Source organism: Bos indicus, chromosome 6 (genome assembly GCF_029378745.1).
Source record: "Bos indicus isolate NIAB-ARS_2022 breed Sahiwal x Tharparkar chromosome 6, NIAB-ARS_B.indTharparkar_mat_pri_1.0, whole genome shotgun sequence".
Lineage (NCBI taxonomy): Eukaryota > Metazoa > Chordata > Mammalia > Artiodactyla > Bovidae > Bos > Bos indicus.
In genome coordinates this window covers 95,385,867-95,398,400 of record NC_091765.1, presented here as the reverse complement: position 1 = coordinate 95,398,400, position 12,534 = coordinate 95,385,867, and the positions used below count along the sequence as shown (strand labels likewise).

The following is a 12,534-nucleotide window of genomic DNA, read 5'->3' as shown; positions in this document are numbered from 1 at the left end:
AGAATGTCACAGAGGCTGGTATGGGATACAGGTAAGAGTGCTGTGCTTCTTCCAGCGAAATAAGCAGGCAGAGACCCACCTTCCCACTCTGAACCCCACATTTGGCAAGTTCTTTCTGCTTAGAGTCTTCTACTAGGGTTGTCTAGTCCTCAGAAGTAATGATGATTAGAATCTGAACTAAATGGAGAAGGCGATTTTTACCAGGCAAAAGCTGTTTGTGTAAACTTGGATTTCAGTTGTCTTTTTTCATTTCTCTTTTGGCAGCAAACATTAATGCTTGAGGACACGCTGCCACTCATTTCTGGGAAGCACCAAATATTTGGTTTTTATCTGCATTCAGATTGAGTCAGTTTCAAGTTGTTTCTGTAGATATTAAAACATAAATATTTAGATAAAACAAGTTTATAAATTATGTAATTTACTCCATCATCTGTGGAACTACGAATTTTTTTCCTAGGGTAGATTGAAAAATTTATTGAACATTTACTTTGTAAAAGACATTATAGTAAGTAACTAGGGCAAAGTTGGGGGATGCATTATAAATAATAGACATGGTGATAGCCCACTGTAGGCTTCTAGTCTGCTGCTAAGTCGCTTCAGTCATGTCCGACTCTGTGCGACCCCATAGACGGCAGCCCACCAGGCTCCCCTGTCCCTGGGATTCTCCAGGCAAGAACACTGGAGTGGGTTGCCATTTCCTTCTCCAATGCATGAAAGTGAAAAGTGAAAGAGAAGTCGCTCAGTCGTGTCCGACCCTCAGCGACCCCATGGACTGCAGCCTACCAGGCTCCTCCATCCATGGGATTTTCCAGGCAAGAGTACTGGAGTGGGGTGCCATCGCCTTCTCCAGGCTTCTAGTCTAGTTAAGTGAAAATGTTAAATCCGTGAAATTATTTTAAAGTAGAATATTTTTAAGATACAGAATTGTTCATTGCAGTAAAAGTTGAACATGAATATATTTGGGGCATCTTAGAAAAAAGAGTGTACTGAAGTTAGTTAGGTTCAGAATAGGTAGATTTTAAAACAAGTATTAAAAGAGACAGTCAAAATGGGTTGGTGGAGGTGACTGAGTTACAAAGAAGGAAGATTAGGATTATACTTTGAAAGTTGTGTTTTCTGGAAACTTCCTGAGATGAACTTGTCTGATAATAATTTTCACTACAATATTAAAATAGAATCCTTAAAATTAAAATAAAGTAAGTTATTTTTAAATGTGGGTGAGACTCTGGTGAATGATTTTATGCTTAAAATACGGACATTATTAAATACTCATTAAAATGACAGTATGAGGAGTTGTTTGCCCTCAAAACCTGGGACAAAACTGCCTTAATTGCAAAACTGCCTCATTTTTTGAAAAGTGCTTATTGTGATCTTTCCTCATTTTTCTTTTGTTTAATTTTGTACTGTATTATTTTCAGAGGCAAAATCAGTGAAGGCTTGGACAATTTGAAACATGTTAGTCCCGTAGGAGAGACATACATCCATGAAGGACTAAAGCTAGTAAGTTCTTTTATACTTGTAAGTATGGGAAAGAACGTTTCCTTACTCTGTAATGAAATAAATTATAACTCCCTAGTAAAACTCAAAGATGCCATTACATGCTTACCTTAAAATTAAAAAAAAAAATTCTTTTAGTTGTTCTAGGGATAAGACTGATAGAAAGAATTTACCATGGTGATAAAAGAAGTTTGGATGACAGTTTGCCTTTTAAGGAATTTTCCATTTTCTCTGCAACTATATTCAGAGAACCACATTTTCTCCGTGGTTATAGTCAGCCAAGGCTAAAAACCTTTGTCATTTACACCCAATAGTAATTATTCTATAATGTGAATATATGTATATTTCAAATTAAAATAGTTAATATAAAATACCCTGTTTTAAAGAAAGAAGAAAGAAAGTGAAGTCGCTCAGTCGTGTCTGACTCTTTGTGACCCATGGTCTGTAGCCTACCAGGCTCCTCTGTCCATGGAATTTTTCAGGAGTGGGTTGCTATTTCCTTCTCCAGGGGATCTTCCCAACCTAGGGATCGAACCCAGGTCTCCCACATCGCAGGCAAACGCTTTACCACCTGAGCCATCAGGCAAGCCCTATGCTGTTTTAAAAGCTAGTCCAAAATAGTTCGATTTTACCAGACTTAAAATACAGCTTGATGGAACATGCTGGTTAAAAGTTAAGATTAACTTGTGAGTTGGACAGTTTTTCTTCATTTTCAGGCAAATGAGCAAATTGAGAAAGCAAGAGACTTAAAAACCTCCAGTATCATAATTGCTCTGACAGATGGTAAATTGGACGGTCTGGTGCCATCATATGCAGAGAAAGAGGTGAGTATTGAACTGAAACTGTCTTTACACCCCAGTGTATTTTGCTGTATGTCTCTGCATGTGTAGCCTGATGTTTGAATAATTTACCTGTCTCCCTCTCTCTGTCTCTCTCTCTCTCAATAGGCAAAGATATCCAGGTCACTTGGGGCTAGAGTTTATTGTGTTGGTGTCCTTGACTTTGAACAAGCTCAAGTAAGTACAGCAGATCTGCAGCCTTGAATCTAAATCACATAATAATCTTAAGGAGAGTTGATCAGATTTTTCAATAATGACTTGCATGCATGCTTCCTTGGTGGCTCAGACAGTAAAGAATCTGCTAGGAATGTGGGAGACCCAGGTTCAATTCCTGGGTTGGGAAGATCCCCTGAAGAAGAAAATGGCTACCCACCCCAGTATTCTTGCCTGGAAAATCCCACGGACAGAAGAGCCTGGCAAGCTCCAGCCCATGGGGTCACGAAGAGTCAGACACGACTGAGCAACTAACACTTCTATGTATGCTAAGTCGTTTCAGTTGGGTCTGATTCTTTGCAGCCCTGTGGACTAAAGTCTGCCAGGCTTCTCTGTCCATGGGATTCTCCAGGCAAGAATACTGGAGTGAGTTTCCATGCCTTACTCCAGGGGATCTTCCTGACCGAAACCCACGTCTCTTATTATGTCTTCTGCGTTGGCAGGTGGGTTCTTTACCACTAGTCCCACCTGAGAAGCACAGTGTTTGTCACTCCTGGGGTCTGACTCTTTGCAACCCCATGGAATATACCCTGTCAGATTCCTCTATCCATGGAATTCTCCAGGCAAGAATATTGAATTGGGTTGCCATTCCATTCTCTAGGGGAAATCTTCCCAACCCAGGGGTCAAACCTGGGTCTCCTGCACTGCAGCAGAATTCTTTGTCATCTGAGCAACCACAGAAACCCACTTAATTGTTAAAGATCTGCTATAAAAATGGCCTCCTGTCTTGAACTCTGTGTTAGTAATGTTTGATTTTGATGGGTTTCATTACCTAATTAAACTGAAGACAAAACCCTATTTTTCTTGAACATTAATAAAATAATATGCATGCTCCTCTTTAATCAGCTGACGAGGTTATCATGACAAGTCTTGTTTAGATGTTTTAGTTTGAAAATTTGATGCTTAGGAGCTTAGAATTTGAGAAGTCTGTTGGAAAAATCTTTAATGATTTTCCTTAAAAAATGTGTTTTTTTTTTTCATGAAGTTTACAGGGTTTATGTATTAAATTTTTTTTTCCCACTCACAAAATGTTTTTACATTTAAATGTCTGGTTGAGTGTGAGCGAAGCTTCTGTGTCTCATGACATTTGCAGCTCGTAGAGCTCTGCACTCTTTTGAAATTGTGACTTGAGGCCGGTTGTAAAGGGGCTGTGCCTGATCTCAGTTCTTGTTGTGCTGCATTTAGAGTACACCAGTTACTCCAGTCAATTCCTGACAAGGAATTAATCCTCTGGTGTAATTTTTCAGATGAATGTAACTAACAAGTAAGGAAGGGTATAAAAGGTTGTATGTCTCAACCACCCCCCAGTGAACTTTTCCTCCTTTTCCTAAAGCTCGAAAGAATCGCTGATTCCAAGGAACAAGTGTTTCCCGTCAAAGGTGGATTTCAAGCTCTTAGAGGAATCATTAATTCTGTGAGTATTTCTTTGTGGGTAGGAAAGGCTCATCAATTTTAAATTAAAAGAATTAAAAAATTTTTTTATTTTGTTTGGGGATATAGCTGATTCACAATGTTATGATAGTTTCAGGTGAACAGAGAAGGGACTCAGCCATATGTATACATGTATCCATTCTCTCTCAAACTGCCCTCCCACCCAGGCTGCCACATAACACTGAGCAGAGTTGCTGTGTTATACATAAAGTAGGTCCTCATTGGTTATCCATTTTAAGTATAGCAGTGAATAGATATCAATCCCAACCTCCTTAACCATCCCTTCTCCCCGTTCTTTCCTCTGGCAAAACGTTGTCCCCATAAGTTTCTCTAAATCACAGTCTCTGAATCTGTGAGTCTCTTTCTGTTTTATAAGTTCATTTGTGTGATTTCTTTTTAGATTCTACATATAAGGGGCATCCCTTAGATATATTTTAAACTATAGGGAGTAATCTTGTTATCTTGAAGAGAGAATTTAAGAAGGAAATTTGTTGAGTATTGCACATGCAGGGAAATTCTAGAGATACGGATTTTGTTTGTGAGATTTGGAATTAACTCTTAACAAATTGAGTGCTGTGAGCCTGGGTTTGTGATTTGAAGTTTAAGATTGTCATCACCAGTCTCAGAGTGCCCTTTGAGCATGGAGTTCCTCACTGACTCGCTATCTTGAAAGTTTTATAGGCTTTGAAGAAGTATAAAATAAAAATTTGGATTGGAATGTGTGATTGCTTCCTGCTCCAAATATGGGTATTTCTTAGCTATCAGTCAGGCAACTCGAACCAGCAGCAGAGTATTTGACTGCAGTTGTTGTTCTTTCCATTTTAATGATTAATAGTTTCACTGGAACTCATAATATTTCTGTTTGGAATTCAGTTGAGCTGTCTCTGGTGATTGTTAGAATCCGGGCCATCCTAAGCAGGGGAAGGGGAAGTGGAGTGATGAAATGCAAAGCAAAACTCCTGGGCTTTCACAGCTGAGGTTTATGTTTCATTTTACTGCCTTTTGCTAGAAGCAGTAGGAACAGTTGCTATTAAGTATTTATTATATTTTGGTAAACAACATCCTAAAATGGAAGTGAATAATATATATATATGTTCTCTAAGCCAAAGTTTTTCCTTTAATCTTTGGATGTTTATTGAAGGGAAAAAAAAATCTCAGTTTTTTTCTGACATTTGGTTTTGGTATTTAAAATTTCTTTTTAAAGATCATGTTTTTTTCAGAAACATAGGGTGAAATTAAAAAAAAAAAACTTGTTTTTGATAGCGTGTATGCTTTTTTTCCTCATGATAAACAGGGCTTTTCAGGGAAAACATGCAATTTAGTTCTATCACATATAAGAATAGCCAGTGGAAAGGCCAAAACTAAGTGCAGAATGGAACAGAGATATAAGTATTTTAGGAGTTTTACATATGTATTTATTTTCAGGAAAAAATTTCAATGTAAAATTAGTAAATATTTTTAGAGATGGATTCAAGGTACATATTGCACAACTGTAATTTGTTTTAAAATATAGGAAAATGTATTGACAATGCAAAAGGGAGGACAATTTGACCCTGTAAAAAAAGTGTGCTGTGCTGTGGTTAGTTGCTCAGTCATGTCTGATTCTTTGTGACCCCATGGACTGTAGCCCGCCAGTCTCCTCTGCCATGGGAATTCTCCAGGCAAGAATACTGGAGGGGGTTGCCATAACCTCCTCCAGGGGATCTTCCCAACTCAGGGATGGAACCCACATCTACTGCATTACAGGAAGATTCTTCACCGTCTGAGTCACCAGGGGAGCCCAAGAATATTGGAGTGTGTACCTCCACTCCTTTCTCCAGGGGAACTTTCTGACCCAGGATCGAACTGGTGTTCCCTGCATTGCAGGCGGATTCTTTACCAGCTAAGCTACTAGTGAAGCCCGTGAAAAAAAGTGTATTGTATTTTAAATAGAATTTTATTGTACTTGGGAATTTTCAGTTATTTTTATAATTATACTGAAGGAGAGAAGACCTCTGTGGGTTTAGCCCCTTTGGAATTATTTTCTTTCTATCAAAGTATTAATTCAAAATTCTCCTGGTGATTAATTGGCATCTGAAAACTCTCTTTTTGTGGGTTATGACTACAGATTTCTCCTTCAAGAAATTGAGTAGTTGATTATAGGAGGAGATAAAGTTGTTGTTATATTTATTTATTCAGTTTCATTTTTAAAATTTGTATTAAGGAAACTTTTGAATGGGGTTCTCCAGGCAGGAATACTGGAGTCAGTTGCCATGATTATGTTCTTTGCAGTCAAAGATGAGAAGTTCTATATAGTCAGCAAAAACAAACCTGGATCTGACTGTGGCTCAGATCCTGAGCTCCTTATTGAAAAATTCAGGCTTAAATCAAAGAAAGTAGGGAAAACCCTTAGGCCATTCAGATATGACCTAAATCAAATCCCTTATGATTATATAGTGGAAGTGACAGATGGATTCAAGGGATTACATCTGGTAGACAGAATGCCTGAAGAGCTATGGATGGAGGTTCATAACATTGTACAGGAGACTGAGCCAAATCCAAGAGAAAAAAAAAAAAAAAACACAAAGAAATGCAAGAAGGCATTGTGGTTGTCTGGGGAGACTTTACAAATTGCTGAGGAAAGAAGAGAAGTGAAAGGCAAAGGAGAAAGGGAAAGATATGCTTAATTGAATACAGAGTTCCAGAGAATAGAAAGGAGAGACAAGAAGCCCTTCTTAAACGAACAATGCAAAGAAATGGAAGAAAACAATAGAATGGGAAAGACTAGAGATGTCTTCAAGAAAATTGGAGATATCAAGGGAACATTTCATATAAGGATAGAAGCAGAAGAGATTAAGAAGAGGTGGCAAGAATATACAGAACTATACAAGAAAGGTCTTCAGGACCCAGAAGGTCTCACTCACCTAGAGCCAGACATCCTGGAGTGTGAAGTCAGGTGGGCTTTAGGAAACATTACTATGAACAAAGCTAGTGGAGGTGATGGAATTCCGACTGAGCTATTTCATGTTCTAAAAGATGATGCTGTTAAAGTGTGGCACTCAATAGGTCAGCAAATTTGGAAAACTCAGCAGTGGCCACAAAACTGGAAAAGATCAGTTTTTCTTCCAATCCCAAAGAAGGACAATGCAAAAGAATGTTCAAATTACCATACAATTGTGCTCATTTCACATGTCATCAAGGCAATGCTCAAAATCCTTCAAGCTAGGCTTCGACAGTTTGTGAACCGAGAACTTCCGGATATAAAAGCTGAGTTTAGAAAAGGCAGAGGAACCAGAGATCAAATTGCCAACATTTGTTGGATCATGAAGAAAGCAAGAGAATTCCAGAAAAACGTCTACTTCTGCTTCATTGAGTACACTGAAGCCTTTGACTGTGTGGATTGCAACAAACTGTGGAAAATTCTTAAAAGAGATGGGAGTACCAGGCAACCTTACCTGTCTTCTGAGAAACCTGTATGTGACTCAAGAAGCAACAGTTAGGAACGGAAATGGAACAATTGACTGGTTCCAAATTGGGAAAGGAGTATGTCAAGGCTGTATATTGTCACCCTGCTTATTTAACTTATATGCAGAGTACATTTTGCTTAATGCTGGGCTGGATGAATCACAAGCTGGAATCCAGATTGCTGAGAGAAATATTAACAACCTCAGATATGCAGATGATACCACTCTAGTGGCAGAAAGTAAAAAGCAATTAAAGAGCCTCTTGATGAGGTTGAAAGAGAAGAGCGAAAAAGTTGGCTTGAAACTCAGCCAAGAGTTTCAGAATACTGAGATTGTGACATCGGGTCCCATTGTATATGCGTGTGCATGCTTGCTAAGTTGCTTCAGTCATGTCCAACTCTTTGTGACCCTATGGAGTGTAGCCTGCCAGGCTCCTCTGTCCATGGGATTCTCCAGGCAAGAACACTGGAGTGGGCTGCCATTTCCTTCTCCAGGAGATCTTCCCGACCCAGGGATTGAACCTGTGTTTCTTAGGTCTTCTGCATTGACAGTCGGGTTCTTTCCCATTACTTCATGGCAAATAGAAGGGGAAAAAGTGGAAGCAATGACAGGTTTTCTTTTCTTGGATTCCAAAATCACAATAGACAATGACTGCTGCCATGAAATTAAAAGATGCTTTCTCCTTGCAAGGAAAGATGTGACAGACCTAGACAGAATATTAAAAAGCAGACTTCAATTTGCTGACAAAGGTGCATATAGTTAAAGCTCTGGTTTTTCCAGTAATCATGTATGGATGTGAGAGTTGGACCATGAAGAAGGCTGAGCACTGAAAAATTGATGCTTTCAAATTGTGGTGCTAGACAAGACTCTTGAGAGTCTGTTGGACTGCAAGAAGATCAAACCACTCAGTTCTAAAGGAAATCAACCCTGAATATTCATTGGAAATACTGATGCTGAAGCTGAAGCTCCAGTACTTTGGCCACCTGATGGGAAGAGCCAGCTTATTGGAAAATACCAAAAATACTGAGAAAGATCGAAGGCAAAAGAACAGGATGGCAGAAGATGAGATGGTTAGATAGCATCACCAACTCCGTGGACATGAATTTGAGCAAAATCTGGAAAACAATGGAAGACAGAGGAGCCTGGTGTGTTACAGTCCATCGGGTTGCAGAGTCAGATGTGACTTAGTGACTGAACAACAACAAAGTTATGTCGAAAGACTTAGCTTGAAGTTAGAAAAATTTGGGTTATTTTAGCCACCAATCATGAACGAAGCCACTTGTGTTTCATCTGGAGGGAGCTGATGGATATAGTTATCATCTCATTGTAGTTAAACTTCAGCTCTTTTGTCACCAAAGGAGGAGTAAGTGATCCTCAGGGAAGTCAGCATCTGGGGAAACCTTGGTGGTGACTTGGCAGAGGAGGCACGTAGACAGAGCATTGCAATCAAAGTTGCTCATACTAATGGTTGAGATTTTTATCATCATGATGGTAACTTGGGATTTATGCCTGTTTTGTAGAAACTTAAAGCAATTAAAGTACTTTCTGTCTCTTCAAGGCAGAGACTGCACCACCTCTGATATTATACAAAAGCTGTATATTGGCCTCAAATTTGAATTATCCTTTATATTTAGAATACCATCTTATCTTTAAAAATTGTATATGGTATTTAAAACAAATATAATGTATCTATTTCAGGGTACAGAACAGAGAGAAGAGAATTTCTGTCTGTTCTTTATGGTTTACCAAACTAACAGATTACACTCTACTGTGGAATGTTTTACACAAAGCGGAGCAGGAGACATGAAAGATGTGGGTTTGATCCCTGGGTAGGGAAGATCCCTTAGGGGAGGAAATGGCAACCCACTCCAGTATTCTTGCCTAGAGAATTCCATGGACAGAGGAGCCTGGTGGGCTACAGTCCATGGGGTCTCAAGGAGTCAGACATGACTGAGCCACCAACACTAATTAAATGGAAGAAATCAGAAAATTTAAATTGTTTAAATGTTTGGTGCACTGAAGGCAGAATATTCGCTAAATGGATTGATAATTTATTTTTCCTGTAGAATTTATTTAAATCCATCTGGACTTATTAATTGTCAGTATATTAATTTCCATGAAGTTAATCTTTATGTGAGAAAAATTGATAACATGAATTTCTTGTTTACTTTTCCTCCTTTCCCTGCCCACCAAAATCCAATGACTTAATTGGCCTGGTTCCCTTACTATATAAGATATCACCTTTTGTTAATGTATAGTTTGTTTATAATTGACTTCTTAATCAGCAAGGATAGGAGTTTAATTTTGGAGCCTTCATTATAGTTTTTTTTTCATTTGTCTACAATTTTTAATGTTAATTTATATACAGTGTAAAGAAACAATTGCATGAAATAAACTACACAAATCTTACGCATTCAGTGAGTTCTGACAAAGGCATGTACTTGTGTTCAAAAGCCCGATCAAGATATAGAACATTACTTTCATCCTAGAAAGTTCCTTCATGGTTCCTCTTAGTCAGTCTTTGCCCTCTCCACCCCCGAGGCAGCTGCTGTTCTATTTTTTTCCAGCAGAGTTTAGTTAAGCCTGTTGTAGAACTTCATATAAATGAAATCATATAGTATATACTCATCTATATAAGGCTCCTTTCACTTAGCAGAGTATTTCTGAGATTCATCTGCCCATTATGTACACTTGGAGTTTATTACTTTTTATTCCATTGTATGACTGTAGCACAGCTTGCTAAATTGTTCTCCTATAGATAGACACCTAAACTGTTTCTGTTTGGGGGTATTGTGAATCAAGCTGCTGATAACATTCATGTAGAATTCTTTTTGTGGGCACATATTTTCATTTTTCTCAGGCAAATACCTAGGAGTGAAGTTTCTGGCCTGCCTATAGGATAGCCATATGTTTAGTTGTGTAATGTGCACATAAAAAGAATTTTTTTAAGCAGCATTAGTCATCAAGGAGGCGTAGTTTAAAATCACAAGAAGATACCACTACATTCCCACCAAAATGGATAAAGTTTAAAAGACTGACAACACAAATGTTGGTGAGGATGTAGAACAACAGGAAGTTTCATGTATTATTGGAGCGACTCCAACAATTTAATCACTCTGGAAAAAGTTCTAACAGTTTTCATTATAGTTTTTATAAAAAGAAGAAACACAGTAGTAGTTATAACTTTTATAACCTTGAAAACAAGGAACTGTAAAAGGCCTTTGTTATGAACATATTAACAAATAACAAATTTTCTAAAATTTGATTCAGAAAATCATTTTAATGTTCTATTTTAATTTGGAGGGAAATGCATCATCAAAATTTTTGGATTTCTATCCAGGGAAATGATACGTAACTTTTTTTTTTTTTTTTTTGCATAACATTTTTTATACCATTGGTTTAACCTCCACTCTTAATTAACATATATGAAGGTTTAGAATTCATTACCTCCAGGTGGTACTAGTGAAAAATTTTTTGTCGTTTTCACCCTTCTTCTCCTAAATCTAATGTATTCTTTATGTTAGGGCATCGTGTTAAGCTTGGAAGAGGGGACACAAACTTAAATAAGACAAATTCTCTGTCCTAAAGGGGCTGGAGAGTGACAATTCAGGTTTTTGGATTATGGTGGCGCCCTCCAAGAATTATAAAGTATGAGAATTTGGAAAAGGGAAATTTCAGTGAGTCACCCTGTATGATAAAAGTAATTCTATAATGCAATTTGTGGTAAAATGCCAATATGATTAAAATTGACAGAAGGGTGAAATAAGTTGGGTTATGTAAAGTCATGGGAGGCTCTTTATGGTGGGATCTGAACTGCACTGACAATTGGAATAGATTAATTAATTAATAGAATTAATTAGAACCTCAGAAACAACTTAGGCTGAGTGGCTGAAGCACAGGAGGGTTTGGCCTGGATTATGGAGTGATGTCAGGGATAAACATTGATAGGTAGGCTGGATCCAGATTATGGAGATCATCCAATGTTTGGCTGGTGAATTGGCACTTTTTGCATAAATAATTGAGGAACCATGGAAAGTTCATTTAGAGCCTGAAATTTATAAGAAAGCAGTGGAAATTCAGGTAGGATATTCCTATGGTAATATATGGGATGATTTGGAAGATGAAAAGCTGTATTATAAGTCTCTTGCAGTAATGCTTGTGAGACACGGTGTAAGGAAACCCAGTATAGAGAAGACAAAATGAGACTGGAAACAGAACCTGAGTGCGAGTTCCAGCTCTGCCGGTGTCTAGCCATGTGACCTTCTGTGTGTCCTATAATGTAATCTTTATAATGTCCTACAATGTAATCTTTCTCTTTACTCAAATGAGGATAATGACGTCTACGTCATTCGGTTGTTTTGTGAATTACATGAGATAATGATTAAGAATGATCTAACTCAGAAGGGCTGGATTTTATAGCATGTGATAGGAAGCTAGGAATGGCAAGAAGCTAGGACCATGTGGGATGGAGTTATTGATCCTTCTGTAGGGCAGTCCACTTAGAGAGATTGTCAGTGTTCTAAGTGATCAATGACTTTAGATCTAAAGAGGAGTGGTATTAGATGTGCAAGGATCACATCTAGCAAAGGGTCAAAACAACAAGGACTTCAAGATGGTATAGCTTCCCAAAGTCAAGATCTGACTGTGCCGTAGTTCTGAATTCTCAGGATTCAGGTCTAGGGTTTCCCAGGTGGCACTAGTGGCAAAGAACCTGCCTGCCAGTGCAGGAATTGCAAGAAATGTGGGTTTGATCCCTGGGTCAGGAAGATCCCCTGGCGTAGGAAATGGCACCCCATTCCAGTATTCTTGGCTTCCCAGGTGGCGCTTCCCAGTGGTAAAGAACTCACCTGTCAGTGCAGGAGAGACAAGAGACTTGGATTTGATCCCTGGGTAGGGAAAATCTGCTGGAGGAGGGCATGGAAACCCACTCCAGTATTCATGCCTGGAGAATCCCTTGGACTGAGGAGCCTGGCAGGCTATAGTGCATAGGGTTGCAGAGGGTCAGACATGACTGAAGCAACTCAGCACAGCCAGTATTCTTGCCTGGGAAATCCTGTGGACAGAGGAGCCTAGCAAGCTAAACAAAGAATCAGACATGACTCAGTGAGCAC

The 12,534-nt window shown here is 38.6% G+C and overlaps 1 protein-coding gene across 1 annotated transcript in view; it reads left to right on the top strand.

Moving 5' to 3' along the window:
• ANTXR2 (ANTXR cell adhesion molecule 2) overlaps positions 1-12,534 on the top strand; it is a 180,332-nt gene that overhangs the window by 21,518 nt on the left and 146,280 nt on the right. The window contains exons 4-7 of the mRNA XM_019962996.2: positions 1,419-1,500; positions 2,214-2,321; positions 2,445-2,513; positions 3,883-3,963. Coding sequence (XP_019818555.2) covers positions 1,419-1,500; positions 2,214-2,321; positions 2,445-2,513; positions 3,883-3,963 — 340 coding nt within the window. The remainder of the gene's footprint in view (positions 1-1,418; positions 1,501-2,213; positions 2,322-2,444; positions 2,514-3,882; positions 3,964-12,534) is intronic.